This window comes from Agelaius phoeniceus, chromosome 4 (genome assembly GCF_051311805.1).
Source record: "Agelaius phoeniceus isolate bAgePho1 chromosome 4, bAgePho1.hap1, whole genome shotgun sequence".
Taxonomy (NCBI): domain Eukaryota; kingdom Metazoa; phylum Chordata; class Aves; order Passeriformes; family Icteridae; genus Agelaius; species Agelaius phoeniceus.
In genome coordinates, this window is record NC_135268.1 from 947,108 (window position 1) to 964,997 (window position 17,890).

The 17,890-nt window shown below is 45.1% G+C and overlaps 1 protein-coding gene and 1 long non-coding RNA gene across 4 annotated transcripts in view; one reads left to right on the forward strand and one right to left on the reverse strand.

The window, feature by feature from the left end:
* The window catches only part of MAML3 (mastermind like transcriptional coactivator 3), a 228,879-nt gene extending 220,688 nt beyond the window's left edge, over positions 1 to 8,191 (forward strand). For 2 of the 3 annotated variants that reach the window (XM_077176687.1, XM_077176689.1), the window contains exons 4-5: positions 1,123 to 1,210; positions 4,229 to 8,191. In XM_077176687.1, the coding sequence (XP_077032802.1) occupies positions 1,123 to 1,210; positions 4,229 to 5,220 (1,080 nt within the window). In that variant the 3' untranslated portion in view covers positions 5,221 to 8,191. The remainder of the gene's footprint in view (positions 1 to 1,122; positions 1,211 to 4,228) is intronic. The other variant, XM_077176688.1, reaches the window with a different exon arrangement.
* Positions 8,192 to 14,908: 6,717 nt separating this feature from the next.
* On the reverse strand, positions 14,909 to 17,530 carry LOC143693898 (uncharacterized). Its single transcript, XR_013181882.1, has 3 exons — positions 17,310 to 17,530; positions 16,297 to 16,354; positions 14,909 to 15,307 (listed from the first exon to the last, which is right to left on the reverse strand). It is a non-coding gene; the product is annotated as an uncharacterized LOC143693898 (long non-coding RNA).
* Between the last annotated feature and the right edge of the window lie 360 nt (positions 17,531 to 17,890).

Here is a 17,890-nt window from a genome sequence, read left to right on the forward strand (position 1 = left end):
CCTGAGCTGATTGAAGCGTGAACGAGTGCATGAGAGTGAGGATGCAGTAATGCATCCCATGGATTGGGCCAATTCACATGCATAAGGCCAAGAGCCAGTAAGAGCCAAGAGCCACTTGGATGCTGAAGGCTAGCCTAAAAGTGTTAAAAGGCCACCAAGCTGAGGCTTCAGGTGTGTTGACACACCTTTCAGAGATGAAAAACAGTAAAGTCACATTCCTCAGGCTCCCAGCTTTGGGATAGTTTGTGCCTAACAAGAGTCCCTCTTTCTTTTTGATAGTGTGTAACACATAGTTATGAATGCAGGGATTAGTACTTCCTTCTTTCCTATCTCTGCCATTCTCCTGCCTTTGTTACCCATCATTGGTTTTGGACATAATATTTGTACAGCTGCAGGTGATGCTCCCAGACATGCCCTTTCAGCCCTTAGCTGAGTACACTGTAGCATCTGAAAGCTCTGTTTTTATAATCAGCCCTTGATTCTGTTTTAAAATATTCACAAGTATTCATAGAAAGCAACCACAGAGGATCAACGTGGTCTGGATCAAGGGAGCATTTTGCAGTCACCATTCCCCAAATATCATTCACTGAAGCACAAGAGGAAATGTGCCTTAGTAATCCATTTCTGTTTTGGCTCAGGAATGCTCCAAGGCTGCAGTGCTTGGGTCAGGATGCAGTAATCCTTGCAGCTGAGTGTTATAAGTGCAGACCTGGAGCAAAGTCTTGCACCAGGAGCATAAGCCTCTGGAGCTTGGCAGGACTGAGGGAAAGAAGGTGTGTTTGTGGCTACAGCTGCCCTTAGACCTAGATGGGCAAAGTTAGTTCACATCCCTCCCTCTCCTTTCTGCCTGAAGACAGTTCAGCTCATGCTGTAGAGGTCAGGGAGAAATGGCTGTAAGCAAGGAGTGATGATGATGTTGGCCTCAGCGCATGTTCCTTTTTCAGCCACAGTCTGAGTGCTGAGCAGCCCAGGTGCTCTGAGGAGGACTCTCCAGATGACTCTGCCTGTCTCTCCAGAACACCTCACCAAATAACCACCGCAGGTTCTGCAGTTTTGCCACCAGCCTGTTAATTAATTAATCATCTCTTTCTCTTCTGCTTTCTTTCTGTCTTTCATTTTCAGCAGATGCAGCAGCAGTCACATTTGCCTCGGCAGCATCTGCATCAACAGCGAAGCCCATATCCAGTGCAACAGGTCAACCAATTCCAAGGTAAAAATCCAATTGCTTTTCCTGTTTTGGAGTCAATGCCCTAAAGGTAGCAAATGTGTGAAAGCTTGTGCAGTTTGTGACTACTAGGTTTAAAGCAGTGTACCAAAAGAGGAATACAGGCTGTTGCACACACCACATATTTTACCAAAGACAAATGCCCAAGTTTGCCTATTCAGTTAAGTTTGTATTTTCCTTTCTGCTCTCTTCAGTGAAAACTGCTTGCTTTTTCTTTTTTTTCCCTTTTTTTCTCCTTTTTTTAAATGACATTTGTTTTGCCTCTTTAACATCCAGATGTCATCAATTCATTCATAGATTTATCTTGTTGACCTCTACTCTTATGAGTTTTTTTTTCCTGCTAGCATTTCTGACTGTATCTTGGTTTTGCCCCTCCTTCATTCCCCACTTTATCTAATTTGATGAGCAGAGAATTTAAGAGAGGTCATCCTTATCTAGAGAAGGGACTGATAAATGTCAGGTGTGGGAAACACAGTAAAATATGTGAGATGTAAATAGAGGTTTTTTTAATGATCTCAAAAAAAGCACAAATATTACTTTGATGTGCTTCCAGGTACTGAAGAATGTAAGTGCACTCATTTTGGCTTAGGAAAAGAAGTTAACTCTGAGCTTTTTAGGTGAAAAGCATCAGCTGAAGTCTTCACTAACCATGATTTCTATATAGACATGAAATGAACACACACTTGTGCTGCATATTCATGATAATACCATGTAGATGCAACAGAAAACAAGGGAGGCAGTTCTGGACATTCCACATTGCCATCCTGGTTCCCAGGACGTGAACAGGCAGCCACATCTTCTGCTGGCATATATCAGGGTGGCTTCTTCTAATCAGCTCCTCATTTTTATCTTTGGCACCATAAGTTCTGTATGGAATTACTTTTTCCCCCAATAATTCATTTCCAAAATCAAGAGGTGTGTGTGCACAGCCATGCACTGAGATGCACGCATACAATCTCTCTGCATTCATGCTTCTTTGAAACACTGCCTTGGTATGTATTATTTAAAATAAAGAGAGAAGAGTTTAGGCTAATCTGACAGAGCAATGAATTCATTTTCATAAATGAACTAATTTAAATAGTTCACCTTTTTAGTCACATGAATGTAATCCAGTGCAGTAGGTTATGTGTAAATGAGACCAGAAGGTGGCCTAAAACCTTGAAATCTGTTGCATCTCTCTTTTAACTACTCCTTGTCTGATCTCCTGTCACTTATGCCACGTACAGTAGTTAACAAAAGTAGTATGTGAGCTACTTCCTGTTAGTGACTCTTTTGGAGCTTTTCAACTGCCATTCTCAATTAAAAAACAACTAAAGATGCATTAAGATTTTAACATGATCTGTTTCTTAAGCACTTGCTCGAGTCATCATAAAAAGACTGTTTCTAATCATGAAAGGAGCTGATCTAAGTTAAGAAAAATCAAGGGAACCCCAGTGCCAATCATTAAGAAAGCAGTGTTACAGTAGAGGTGGCCTTTGAGTCATGGAAAAATGCATGTATTGTACTTGAATATCTGTATAGAGGCTTTGCCCTGGGAGGTCCTGGTTCTCCTTGATGGGCTGCCACAGCTGCCATGTCCTTCATTGGGCTGCAGCTGTGGCTAATGAAGATGACTGGGATAAAAGAGGGTCGGTTGGCCTGTCAGGCAGAGCCTTGATGGAGTCTTGAACTAACAAAGTACAATGTGCAGAAGAAGGAGTCTGTGCTGTGGAGATCTGCAGCCATGAGAACACACTGAGGAGGTATGGACTTGAGAGATCTGATAACAACAGTATGGGACCTCTAGGAATAGAACAATAGCACAGTGTGATGGCACGAATAAAGTAAAAGCTGCCACTACACATGGCCTGTTCCAGTGAGATCCAGATGGTCTCACTTCATGCTACAAAATGTTTCATTTCCAGCTGTGTGCTGGAGCTCAAAGCATCCACCAGAAGCTTGTGGTGCTGCAGAAAACGGAGTTGTAGCCAACCTCTGCCTTATAAAATAGAATTACATGTATAGAAATGGTGCTTCCTTTATCCAGCTGTTTCTCATGGAAACCAAGCCATCATCAATAACAGGGACCAGTGCTCTCCACTCCCCACGCGTGTTCAGGGATGTTGTCTGCCACTGAGGGACAACAAATAGGAGCCGGTTTAAGAACATTGTGATTCTGTTGTGCAGTTCTGAACTCTTAAGCAATGATTTTATATTTACTCCTGGCATTTAATAACACTTGAGCCTGGAACAGTTGTGTGCCTCATACACTCTGAGCATCACTTGCCCAGTGTTGTATTTAGTCAGTGACTCACATCTGCAGAATCTGACTATTTAGTTAGTGACTCTGACCGCTGTATTTGGTAGTGACTCAAATCCACAATGAACCCATGGCATAATCTGAGCTCCAGGTAACTGTCTTTATTTAAAGGTAGTAAATATAGAAGCATATTGGCTTCCCAGAAATCAATAGCTCTCCCCTACCCCTGAAAGTAAGACACAAGCATGGTTAAGTTATCTGTCACAGTGTGGAATTTAACAAGGCTAGGATTTTCTGGTTTCCCATCACTGGCCTAAGGTGAAGTAAAATGTGCTTATAGTATTGATTCACTAATACACTCTCCCTGCTTTAAATGTCCACAAAAACCCGATTTTTCTTCTTTCCATAGAATTAATCAGTAGCTATGCTATAGAAAATCCATTCATTAATGCCTCCTGAGCTATTAAAAGAATTGATTGGCCTTCTGAGACTGACATTTCCATTTTCAAGGCTTACTTTTGAAAGACAATGGAGATATTTAAAGGAAAGCTTCAAATGATAAACTGAAGTTCAGCTGCTTTGCTGCTAACAAAGAAGACCAGTGGAAGTTTTTCTGTTTGCTTACTAGAAGCTGAATTAGGTGAAGCTGAAGAAGATAAGTGCTGCTCAGGATGCTCCTACAGATTGTCTCTTATGCAAAAGTGTGTTAATGAAGATTTGCAGGTTTGTGGGCTTTTTCTTACCTTCCTCCATTTTTGGTGCAGGTTCACCCCAGGATATAGTGGCTGTGAGGAACCAGGTAGCACTGCAGAGCATGAGAACATCGCGAATGATGGCCCAGAACGCGAGCATGATGGCCATGGGTCCCTCCCAGAACTCGAGCACGCTGCTCAGCACTGCAGGCCAGCCGGATATGGGCATGACTCCTTACAGCAATGCCTCCTCCAGCCAGCCAGGAATGTACAGCATCAGCACGGGCATCAGCCAAATGTTGCAGCACCCAAACCAAAGTGGCATGAACCTGGCACAGAGCACGGGCCAGGGAACAAGGCAGCCTGCCTCCGGACAAGCAGTGGGAATGGTTGGCAATTTTGGTCAGAACATGCTGGTAAACTCTGCTCTTCCCCAGCATCAGCAGCAGATGAAAGGACCTGTGGGCCAGGTCTTGCCAAGGCCACAAGCGCCACGACTTCAAAACCTGATGGGGACTGTCCCTCAGGGAGCACCAAACTGGCAGCAGCGAGGCCTGCCAGGCATACCTGGAAGGACTAGTGGCGAAATGGGGCCCTTCAACAACGGCACCACCTACGCCGTGCCAGCTGGGCAGCCCCGGCTGTCCAAGCAGCACTTCCCCCAGGGCCTCAGTCAGACAGCTGTGGACACGGCTGGCGCGGCGAGAGCCGTCAACCCAGCGCTGGGCAGGCAGCTGCTGCAGCCACTGCCTGGGCAACAGGCAGGCGGCCAGGCCAGGCCCGTGGTGATGCCAGCAATGGGCCAAGGGGTCCCTGCCATGGCGGGCTTCAGTCAGCCCCCAACGCAGCAAATGCCAGGTGGCACCTTTGCTCAGAGCAGCCAAGGCCAGGCCTATGAGAGGAATCCCACTCAGGACATTTCTTACAACTACAGTAATGGAGGAGCAGGGGGGTCGTTCTCCAGTTTAGCAGAGGGCACAGACCTTGTGGACTCCATTATTAAAAGCGGACCAGGGGATGAGTGGATTCAAGAACTGGATGAGTTGTTTGGAAACCCCCAGTGAATGGTATTGTATAGTCTGGAACTTGGATTATGTTTTGTTACGTTTGAACAAGCAAAGAGGAAGTCAGATGTTCTCCCCATCCCTGGATCGTTGGTTTTTGTGTTGGTTTGGTTTGGGGTTATTTTGGGGTTTTTTTTTTGTTTTTAATTGTGCAAACCAAGCCGATCTGTAGCCAACTTTGGAAGATTCAGGGGACGATGAAAACATCAACATCCCAAAACTGTCACCAAGGAATCTTTGTTGCTGGGAAGATTCGTTCTCCCTCAGTTACAACAAGGCTTCATTGCACAGTGGTGAGGGATGGTCCTGGTATGTCCCACCTCTTATGATTGTGCACATTGCAGCTTCCAGGGAAGCAGAGGGAAGAGCTGGGAGCCAAGCCCACAGATACTCAGGGGTGATGGCACAGCCCTGGTCAGAAATGGGCTTAACCCCGGGGCAAGCAGGTCTGGGGGAGCCATGGCCAGGCCGAGGGGGCTGGCTGTGGGCTGTCCTGAGGGAATGCACAGCACTCACATGGCAAACCTAAACCATCACAGGGAGGTCACAGTTTTCACTGCAGAGTGATAAACCCCACTACAAGTGCAGAAGAACATAAATTTGGCAGTGTTGTGAGGGCAGATTGATTATGTGACTGCTGCTGGACACAGCCTAGTGGTGGGTTAACTTAATGAACTGCTTAGTCCCCTTGGGACTTGAAATAGTGCTTCCCAAGTCAGAGCACTTGGCATGGCCCAGCTGTCTGGGCTGTTGAAGGGCTGAGAGTTACCAAGAGACATGAGCAGAGCTCCTCAGCTGGTCCCTCCCTCTCCTTCCTCCCCAGGGTGTTCTCAGTTCACTCCCTTCCCCTCCTGTTCCTTCAGTGTGAAGCAAGCTGAGCTGGCTGCACTTTTTTTTTTCAGGCAAGCCACAGAGGGCCAGAGGCAGGGCAGGATATAACAGGCGTGAGAAAACATCCAGTGAGGGTTTGGCACACAGGAAGACCTTCTCCTCCACTCTTGAAAAGCCCAGGTTTGGCAGGTAGTATTACCCCAGGGTGTCTGGCCTCTCGATGTGATACATTCAGTTTTAAACAGGTGTTGGGTCTAATCTCTCTGGTTTGCTGGGATAAAATTCACTGCAGTATTTCAAGAACAGGAGTCAGTGAGGGACTACTGTAAAGAACATTCATGAGTGGGTAAAATAATTGATATGGCAAACATGGGATCTGCCCCAATAAGGTTTTAGATAATAGGGGTGTATCACTATCTCCACTGTTTGGACCTGTGATGAAGTTGTGATAGATCTCACACAACACTGAAGTCACCAGCCATTCTGAGTGTGTACAGCAGGGTTCCCAAATTGCACTTGGAGGCTGTTTTCTGGAACCTATTACCTCTTTAGTGTTTTCAGCTGAGGGCTGCTTATCAGGTTATATAGTTGTGCACATAAAAAATGTTAACATGACCCACAGTCCAGAGCTGTAGCACCCTCTGGCCTAGTGCTGGCCTCTGAGAGCCATGAGCTGTGCTCTGCAGCAGTGTACTAGTGCCAGGCCCAATTCCCCAGTTCCTGGTCACCTCCTTTTGTGCTGTTCTCCCTGGGCCCCGTGATGCCAAGTGCTGAGCCCCTGAATTCCAAGGAGGCTGAGGGCCTTGGCACCTTCATGTCCTGCCTTTCCCCGTGGAGCACAGACAGGCATCCCATTAAAGAGGGAGATCAAGTGAGTCTGGGACCATCTCTGTGCCCCCTTGAGGCTCCCTTTAGAGCAATTTCCCTTGCTGGGCTTGCCTAGTGGGGGGAATTACCTGTTCTAAATGCTGCGATGCAGCAGGACAAGCTCCATTTTTAATGTGTTAAAGGTGAGCCATCAATCCAACCTGCCCTGACTGCTACATTTTTTAAAATGGCTTTAATCTCATCTCTTTTAGCTGGCCCCTTTATAAAATACAGCACAAGGGCCAATTCCAGCTCCTGCTGAGGATGATGAGCACGATTAGCATGCCTGCTGCTTCAGTAGGAGCCAGGTTGGGCCCTAATTCAGTGAAAGGGAGCACCAGCCCAAGTTTTTGGTTGATCCTGTGGGTCAGCATCTCTTGGGCAGGCTGGAAGGGACAGGCAGGGCCCTGAGGGGAGCAGGGGGCTGTGGCTCTGTGTGTGTCGGTGCGAGCACGGGGCACACACGTGTGACAGAGCTGTGACAGGTGGGTGCAGGGCAGCCACCCTGCTGCTGGGCAGGGCACAGTGCTGGGGACAGCACAGCACCCACACCTGGGCTGAGAGCCACCAGGACTCGGCACAGAGCGGGCAAAGGGGAGCTGAGACACACACAGCCACCACACAGCAGCCAGTGCAAGCTGGTGTGCACTGCGGAGATACAGGCCTGGGTCATACATGGTGGTCAAGGTGAGCCTCCGTTGTCTTTGTGAAGCTTCCTCCAAATACTCCATACTGGGATCAAGTACTAGAGAACAGATTTTGTTAGATTTGGGTTGATTGGGGTTTTCGGTTTTTTTTTTTTCTTTCTTACTATGGTGCTGATGTACATGTAATGTTTTAAAAAAAGTCACTTGTAAATATGTTTTTACAATTCTACAGATATCACTGGGTCTACTATCTGTAAAATATATACATATAAATATATATATATAAATATATATATATATATATACTGTTTGTTTAAAATAGAGTATTTTTATTTCATTCCTTGACTCATCCTTACTGCAGTGGTATTGCACTTCAGATGACATCCAATTACTAATTTGTACTGTATCCCTGACAGCAACTTGCTCCATTTTATTCAGATTTTTCTAGTTTTCTGGTTTTACTTTGTACATTAAGCATTGCTTATTTCCTTTTAAGACCTGTACAGAGTCTGAAAACGTAGAAAAATACCTGATGTTGCTTTTAAAGAAAAAGAAACAAAAGAAGAACAAACAAAACAAAACAAAAAAACCAACCAAACCAATAAAAGATGGTTCTATGAGTCATATACCTGGTGTATATGGATCATGTCTTGCCCCACTCTTGCGCCTCAGTGAGCATTCTTCCATGGAGGGGAGGGGAGCTGCAGGCAGGTCTGAATCAGCAGAAATAGGGAGTGGGGAAGTGCTTCCAGGGCAGGAGACAAGATGCAGACAAGCTGGGGGAGGGAGAAGGGAAACGTGTAGCTGGACATAAAAGTTGGAGAAAACAGGAAAACTGGAGAAGGATCAAGACACAGGCTTAGGGAATTCCCTATCACCCACCACTACAACAGCGTGAGAATTGTCTTGTCAGAAGCCTTTAGGAACGTGCATGTGTTGGACGTGTATTGGCTGTCCATACATGGGGAGAGCAAGGGAGGGAAGGTGAGGAAGAGAAGAGAAGAGAAGAGAAGAGAAGAGAAGAGAAGAGAAGAGAAGAGAAGAGAAGAGAAGAGAAGAGAAGAGAAGAGAAGAGAAGAGAAGAGAAGAGAAGAGAAGAGAAGAGAGAAGAGAAAACATCAAGAAGAGAGAAGAGAAGGTAAAACATCAAAGCACTATAACAGGTAAGCTTGGAATAATTTCAGAGTCAAAGAAAGACCTATTTGAATCAGTAGGTGGGCTTTGGACCTCCTCTAGTCTGTATTTTGACTCTGTTACATCGTTTGGAGCTTTGTCTTGGTTTTGGTTCTGGCTGCAGTGTTTCTTGCTGCCTCTGTCTGTAGGTTTGGAAGAAAGGTGTCCGCCAAGGAAGGGGGAAACCTCCCTTGGAAAGGAAAATATTACCCCCTACAAATTATTATAACTTAATTATCCCTACAAATTATTATAACTTGGAAATTACAGGGGTTTTAGGCAAAGATATGGCAAAAGGAATAAGACTTATTTACTAGAATATACATACATACATACATATATATATACACACACACTCATATATAGATATGTATGTATATATATATGTATATACATATATATACACTTTCTCAGAAGCTGATGATAAGCATTACCACCAGACAGAAACATTAAGATCACAGGGTATATTGGAGCTGATCTGATGACAGAGAAAGAGGATGTGATTTTTCAGTGCTTTTTATTTGCCTTCTGTTGTGTTGTTTTGGGTTTTTTCAACTGGATGGGTCACATTCTCAAACTTTTTCTTTCTGCTGGGTACAAATGTTTTTTTCAGTAGCTGAGGCTTTGACAACAAACAAAAAAATAATCAAGCCACATCGATGGGTTGCTAGATAACGTGGCAGTGCTATCTCAGAAAAAAGGCAGAGTAATTATTTTTAACTTGCTCTAAATCTCAAGCTAGTATAGCACAAATGCCTTCAAAATGTGTCTTGTTCCCTGGTGTAAACAAAATGATACGAATCAACATATTTCAAAGAAAATAATGTCAAGCATTAAAAAATTGTACTGCAGTTTTTGACTGCTGCACAGCAAAAGGACCTTCTCAGACTAGCCCCCTTCTAGTAACAGAAGCACTGAGGGAGGAAAAGACCTCTGAGATCCTTGAGTACAACCCTCGAGGCAGCACTGCCAGGGTCACCACTAAGCCATATCCCCAAGAGCCACATCCACGTGCCTTTTGAACACTTCCAGGGATGGAAGTGTTCCACCACTTCCCTGGGCAGCCTGTTCCTTGATTCTCAGAGGTATATCAGCAGGGCATAAAATAAGCTCATTTACCTCTTAAAGAACTGTAATGATGAGAACTTAAGATGCAATATCTGATAATCTTGTTGCCTGATGTAAAGATTTGCTTTCTTATTTCATTTCAGATACTGAGTATGTGACTTTGTTACTGGAAACATTTTTTTACAGCACTTTCAGTCCAATACTGGTGTATTTGATTTCACAGATTTACTCTCATTTTTGAGGTTTTCAGTTGTGTAGGTGCCTAAATACAATTCAAATCAAGACACAACATGGCTTTGGGATAACTTTACAGCTAGTTAGAAGCTCTGATAATAGCATGGTTCCAAGAAGTCAACAAACAAAAGAGAATTGAAAACAAATTCGTTTATCCAACAGGGAAAAGTAATCTGTCCCACTGAGCCAAATCCCTCTCAGACTGCAGAGAGAGTAAACAATGCTCTGGTGAGAAAACTTTTAGGATTTCTCAGAAATTCAAGTTGTAGAGCAACCAGTTGATCATAAAATAATTCCCATTCTTCAGAACCAGTGGAAACCTCCCCAAACCCCAGTCATGCAGCCCACAGCTCTTTCTTACATTGCTGGAAGGTGGAAAGAAGAGAGGCAGCTGCCAGCTGAGAGCAGAACTCAATCACCAGCCATGTTCCCAGCAGTGTGTGTGTGCCAACAGGATGTGTGCATGGGAGAGAGCTCTTCAGCGAGCAATAAGGTGAAACAACAGCTGGGGGCCTTCGAGTGCTGTCCAGCATTGCAACAAAGGCCTGCCCCGGAAATAAAACAGACCAGCTTCTCCAAACAGGAGTGCAAGATTACAGCCACGTTTTGTTCCTGGAAAAGTTGAGCCCTGCCTACTTCTTGCCTGTTTGAAAGCACAGAAAGAACAAAACCAGCCTTTCTTGCCTCTGTGGATTCCGCTGCTCCTTTATCTTTAGATTTCAGTCGCAGCCTCCTTGGGAGCAAAGCCTTTTTGTTCTGTTTTTGTAAAGGGTCTGTGTCCATCACCAGCAGTGCTGTCAGAAGCAGCTGGTGTGGGACACGGAGGGAGGAGCAGAGCTTTGTGCTGTCCCCACTCTTGATTTACTCTTGATTTGCAGGTTCTGCTGGGCGTGCAGGATGTCGGCTCTGATGGGCAGCACGAGAGACAGGAGCAGTCAGCCTGCAGAAAGGAACTGCTCAGAATGGTCCAGAGGGTAAAACAAGGGGTAAAGAGAGAAAGGAATGCCTCCCCTCACCCTACTGCCTGGAACACACTACCTGTAGCTTATAGCCTGGTTTTGAGGCTAGGCATGAGCTTCTCTAAAGGGGCATTTTTTCATCACCTAGCTAACAGAAGTCTTAATGCCATTAGCCTTTACTATCCCATAAGACCACTAGAACAAAACCAATATAATGTTTATTTTGACTTCCTACAGCTGATGTTAAAGTGAGATATTGCATTGCCTTTCACCAAACTGGCTAATTTTAAGGGCTAACATAAAAAAAACTTTAAAGAAGTTATTTTACCTTGGCAAATTTTACTTTCTTGGGTGTTAATATTGTTCTTTCTAAAGATTGGAGGAGTAGATATACTGTAATAACAGAAGTTTGATGTTTGTACTTAGTAACTCTTTAATTGCTGATTTAAGCCTCTTAATTGCAGTTCTTGGTGTAGTATGGATTGACTTTCTGACCACACAGTCTCTGTGATTTTTAGGAGCTGGAGCACAAGTGTTCCAAGCATTGTCACCTTACTGACAGATAAATGTGAAGGAAAACTCTAACAGAGCTGGTCATTTGAAAAGTTAAAAACACAAGGGCTAAACAATTTAAGGCCAGATGACATTGAAGATGTATTTTTTTTTCTGACTTTATTCAGAAGATGCCAATTTCAAGATGGTGAAAGAGATAAAATCCAGCAAAGATGGACATAAAAGGAGGCAGGAACAGAGGTTCTGAGCAGTAAAGTGTCATGTAATTCAGAGACACTGGTGGTGTCTGAGCCAATGTAAGTCTGTCCTGTTTGCAAAGGGCACTATTTCACTGCCTCTTGGTGACTGTGCCAAAGAGGCTGGCTCTTCTCTCAGGAGGAGCTGCTGTCATGAGAGAGCAGATGGCTGGGGTGGTGAGACCAAAAGCATTCTAAGCATCAAACCAGACTGATCAAATAAGCACTTCTAATGGAATTACTCTGCCAGAGCTGTCCAGGTTTTGACTCTGGAAGAGCTGAAAAGAGCTTTGCAAAGGGCAATGCTCAGCCTGTGCTGGGGTGCAACTTGTTGAAGATCAGCCACAAGTGGCAGTGCAGCAACTTTTATTCTTCAACACCTCCTAGAAGTCAGGCTCTGAAGAACAGAGAGGCTACTCTGGGTGGAAGGGAAAACATACCTGAACTCTCATGTATTTCACTGGAAATGTTTATAGGGTAAATCAATGCATTACAATGTATGAGGCTGGCTTGTGTGACAAAATCAGTCCAGCTACAGTAGTAACAGTAGTGGGCTCCGCAGTTTATTACTTTACTTTGCTTTTCAGCAATACATTACCAAGAACATGGGTCTGTGTGACACTGGATCATACTCAGCTTTAAATTTATCAGAACTATAAGACAAGTAAAAGAGGAAGAAAATATGCTTATTCCTTCAATTGTTCCCTCTTTCTGCCCCCTAAATACCATTTGTAATCCATATCTGGTGTCTTTTCATATGTACTTTGTGTGGGGTTTCAGAGGAAGGACAAATAGTCCATTTTATCCAGTTCAGTTTAAGGTCTAGCTGTCCAGAGTCCCTGCTTTGTGGCAGTGTTACCACAACTGATCTCATTTGTCATCCCCATCCTCTGGGGATGATGAACTCGTGCATGATGGCAGCAGCAGAGCAAATTCAGAAGGATTAAATACAGTAGTAGACAGAGGTTTGGATTTTTCCCTGAACTGCACCTTCTGCAGCCTTGTGTCACCTCCATCAATATTGTATATGAGACAGCAAAGAATTGGCTCATGATGTTCCATCCAGTACTCTCATGCTGCTATCAGGCAGGCTGCAGAGCATGCAAGGCATAGATGTCATCTCCTTGAGAAAAATAACCCAAGTAGCTGATGTTGTGAGTGCCATATTTACATGGACATGTTTTAAAAGCAATAAAACCTCTCCAGAGTCCTTCTATACCATGCTCCTCCATCTCTCTCTCCAGCCAGGAAAGCCCCACTCACGTTCAGCCCTTGCACACTGGAGCAGGGTTGGATCCAAGTGCTTCTGAAGCAGCCACAATTCCCAGGTTGACCACTTCATCCTGGATTGGCTTCTGTCTATCCTGTCTGTCCTCGGCTCTTTCCTTCACCCCCACCCTTGGCACAACTGGCATTTCTTCCCTGGGTCTCCACAGCCTCACCTTGCCAGCTGGAAGCTCTGCCCCCTGCCCCTTTGCTGCTCTCTCACCCCACAACATGCCCACTTTCCCCTGATGGATGCCAGCTCAGCTTCCAGAGCAGCTGGACCAGGAAGCTTTGTCTGCTCCTGAGCAGGGGAGGGGGTGCCCTGGATGGGGTCTGGTGTTGCTTGGCAACCTCTTTCTCTCTCCTCCAACACCATTTTCCCTTGCAGTGTCTGCTGATGCAGGCACAACAAATGACAGCAATATTACTGAAGCACTTGTTCCTGTCGCTGTTTACTTGTTATTTATGGTTATTGTCGTGAAAGGATTTGTAAACATTTCTTCACTTCCTTCCACGGTCAAAACAGATATCATTTTATGCTTCTGTAGCATGCCTACATAATTAATGGATGGTCACTGCATTTCAGTGTATGTGACATACAGTTTTATTGGTGGTTTTTTAAAGTGGTTCCTGGTTCTGAGTGTTTCTATGTTTCAGCCCCAAATTGAGACATACAAGGTTTTACATTCAGAAGTGGAAAAATACAGTGTAAGCAAGTCTGCCTTAACCACCTCAAATTGTGCTTCTCGTGTCTAGGTGCACAAATGCCTAAAAAAGGCTTCTCTGAATGACTTTCTGTCCCCTTCAGGAGGACCTTGGGTCTAACACTGAGATTTCAGAACAAAAATGCTTCCATTAACAGAGATAAAGCTGCCAGGGTGTTTCCTGTTTGCCATTTCCTCCTCCACACTCACCACTTCCAGCTCAGTCTATCTGGTCTGCATTTGTGGGTGCACCAAAGAAGACACACAGCTTCCCTTATCCCTTTTCTCCAAAAGAGAAGCACAGTAAGAAAGCCAGACCCCAAGTGTTTTCTGATCTTGCAGTGAAAATGCTGCTGAGACCTTTCTTTACTTAACAAACTGTAGTCACTCAGGCCAGATCTGGAGAGCTTCACACATGCTGCTGGCTAATTACACACTGCCAGGTTTTCTACTGGGCCTTGATTCAGCCCTAGATAGGATTTATTCCCTTTGTGACAAGGTCTGGAAGGCAAGGGAAAACTTAGTTTTCTATTGTAGGGGTGCTTTGCAGTGCCAGACTCAGATGTACATCTGCCATTGCCCTCTGCTGGGGCATGCCAGAACTACTGGTGTGGCCTTCTGCCACGGGAACTCTCGGGATTTCCTCTCCTTTATCCTATGAAATTACTGCTTTGGGAGCTCTGGATGCCTGGCTGGCAAGCGAGATTTGTGGTTTTGTTCAGCAAGTGACTGTCACACAGAGTCCATTTGTTACCACGCCACTCAGACAGTATATTGAGTTATTGCTTGTGTATTTATAATAGTTGGAATTGGATGCAGAGATGCTTTCTGACCACAGCTCTGCAGCATATTGCCTGCACGACATCCACCCACTCATCTTCCTACTGAGTAGAGACAGCTGCAAATCTCAGCCTAAAAGCAGTTAGGGGGTGATCCTGAATCCATTTAAAGATCTTCCCACAACCAGCCTTATTGAGGACAGCCTTTTTCAAATGGCTTTATGGAATTAAGACCTTTGAAAGGCCTTGAAATGAAGTCCTTTACAGAAATTAAGGCTCAGTTCTGAGGCACTACATAGCTACAAGGAAGGGGCATCTTGCATTTCTGTGAGATTGCACCAGTAGAGAAAGGAGACTGTGGACCTGCTGTTCCTCAGAGAAAGAAAACAAGCTCCAAATCAGGCACACTTCGCCTAGGCAGGTAAGTTGTTTAAGAGGGAGTTCTCTGAAATCAAACCAGAATAAAAGAGATCTGCAGTAATGACCCGCTGTCAGCCATTTCTCTCCTGAATCTACACCAACCAGGAGAAAAGTACATTCTTTGTGGGTTTTTGTTCCTTTTACCCTGTGCCCTTTCTAAGCACAGACTGCTCCAGAGGCAAACAGAGATCTGAGAGAGTTTCCCAGTTCCACCTACTCAGCAGTGGCCGTGGACGTGCTGGATGCTGGTTGGGTTCCATACCTTGCAAATCAGGAGTTTTGTGAAACTCTGAAAAGAGATTTGAAGAGTGCTTTGAAATCCTTGGATGAGCATAGCCAGGCCAGGGGTAGTTTTCAGACTTATTCATCTTGAAAATCCCTCTGTGTTTTCTGGTGGAAACAGAATTGGAGCAGTATCAGTTCAACTCATAACCTGCTAAGTCTCATGTGGATGCTCCCAAGAATTAAACCATGAAACAAGGGAGTGCAATTTCCCTGTCCTCACCTCGGTCCCTGTCTGAATCAGCCAACATATTGTGCTGGCTGACTTGCCTTTCTCAACTCAGAGAGAGATGATATTGCAGAGTACAGAAAACTGCTGATAAATTATCAGATTTTAGGGTAAAAGCCATTCCAGTTGCAGAAAGGCCTTATTACTCTATAAACAAGCCAAATGTTTCTTGATATAGTTAATCTAGCCAGCTCTGAAACAGGGAATGTAGAAATAGGTGGCATTGAGTTGAGATATTTATTTTTAGGTAAGGCTTTTTGTTCCCTTTCTCAGCATAAGAGCTACTTTCATCTTCTTCAGAGACAGAGTCATAAGTGTCTTCCACTGAGATCTGGGGCCTCTAAGATGAGGGTGCAGCACTTTTCCCTGCTGTACACAGCAATCATATTTCCTTCCATTCCACTCTTTCCTCTGACAGTAAAAAAGCCCCTCATCTTGCAAAATCCATTAGTTATTTTCCTGAGGAGTAAGAGGATGCGTGTGGAAAACTGCATTGTTGTTGTTGTTATTATTATGTGTTCTATCCATATGAAATAGAATGTCCCATTTCTGCCTGTGCCTAACCAGCCTTACACATTTCACAGTCCTGGATCTCAGTGGCCTGGTTCTTCTCTGTGCAATCAGCAACATGTGTAAAGTGCTCCTGTCCTTGCTCTCCTCTGCTTATTGGTGCTTTCACGTGGAGTCCTTGCCCATGGCACTTGAGACATGACAACACTTTATTTGTCAATGTCTCTTTTAGAAAGGACCAAGATAAAAAGAACCAGAAGTGTGCCAATGGCAAATTTACATGCTGCTCTCCAAATAGGTGACAGACCCCCTAAAGATTTGTAACCCATTGTTCCCCTAGAGAAGGACTAAGGCTCACCTTTTGGTTGATTTTCTCTGATAGGTACCGTTCCTTTAGGAAGCCTTGCTCAGGTAATCTAAAAGAAAAATGACTGGAGAAAATAAATAGAGCAATAAATAAATAAATTGGTGGGGGAATGCCTATCTGACAAAATCTGGAAATGCAGATAGGTAAGTAGCATTTCCTATTAACTATCTTAACTTGCAAGTGCATCAACATATAAATTGTGCTTAGTTGCCCTGGTGGATAGAGCATGGGTGCATTACTATCCATGGGCATGACTGAATAAGCAGTGTTATAAAACACTTGTAACCTGAAATAAGCACAGTGTGACCATGGACAGAGAATATCAGAATGTACTTCGGGTTGTACAGTTTCAGCATTACATTGTACATTCAGCATTATTCATGATTTAGGAATGTTCAAAAGGAAACAAAAGCATTTTAGATAATTTTGAAAATGTGTCCATTTTAGATTTCTTATGGTCATCATTGTGATGTTACTTAATTAAAATTTTTTTTTTTGGCATTTGCTAGTGTTGGCGGTTAGGTTTCTTCAACAGAACAGGAGACAGAGAAGAAAAGGAGGGTGGGAAAACTGAAGAAGGACAGGAGTTAGAGGGAAAAGAAAGTGGTTAGGATTAGACTTAAAGTGAAAACTTAGGGGTAGAGTGAAAAAGGAAAAGACTAAGAGCAAAAAAGACAAACCAAGGAAAAGGAGAACAGGGAGAAAAAGAAGCAAGAAGAGTGAGGGTCAAAGTTATAAAGAAAAAGAAATAAGGTTCAAAGTATGGACAAAAGAGAGAAAAATAAATACAGTCAGAAAGAAATAGTGAAATGGACAAACAGAAAAAAGGAAGCCGATGGAAACAGAGTTACAGAAGCAGAGACACAGTGTCAGAAAGAGTGAGAAACAGAAACAAAGGGTTAGAGACAGATGGAAATTCAGTTAGAAATAGAAAAGTGAAGTGAGGAGCAAAAGGAAGAAAGCACCATGGCTGGCCAGGGCTTCTCCTGGACGTGCAGGTGTACCTGCTGATGCTTCTGGTCCATCCACTCGACCCTTCCAGCCGTCCTGAGCGGGACATGGGCACCTTGGGTCTGCTTCCCGAGGAGCTGGAGCTGCAGGACACGGACCCTGAGGCTGCCCCATGGGTGGACTTGGCGCTGGTGTCCTGGACGTGCTTCCTGCTGGAGCTGCTGATCATGGGCATTGTCCTGGGATGCTACCTTGGCAGAAGGCTTTGGAGACGCTGGAGAGAGGTGAGGGAGGGGGGCAGGACGGGGCAGACCCCGAGGCTGCTGGGCCTCCTGGGCAGCCGCTTGGCCAAGGCCCCGCGGCGGAGGGGAGCGGAGCCTCCGGGCAGGAGCGGGGCCTAAGGCTGAGCCCAGGGACGGCACCGGGCACGGGCGGCCGGAGCTCTGCTCGCTGCAGCCTCTGCCCCGGGCAGCCCGGCCGGGCCCAGCCTCTCTGGCGGAGGCCTCGGGCCCGCCCCTCCCCTCATCGGGACCCCCGCGTTTTGCCTTGCAGGAGAAGCTCCGGAGCCGCTCGGCCCGGGCAGGGCCCCGCCGCTGCTGCTGCTGCCGCCGGGGCCGCGGCTGTCCCGGGAAGC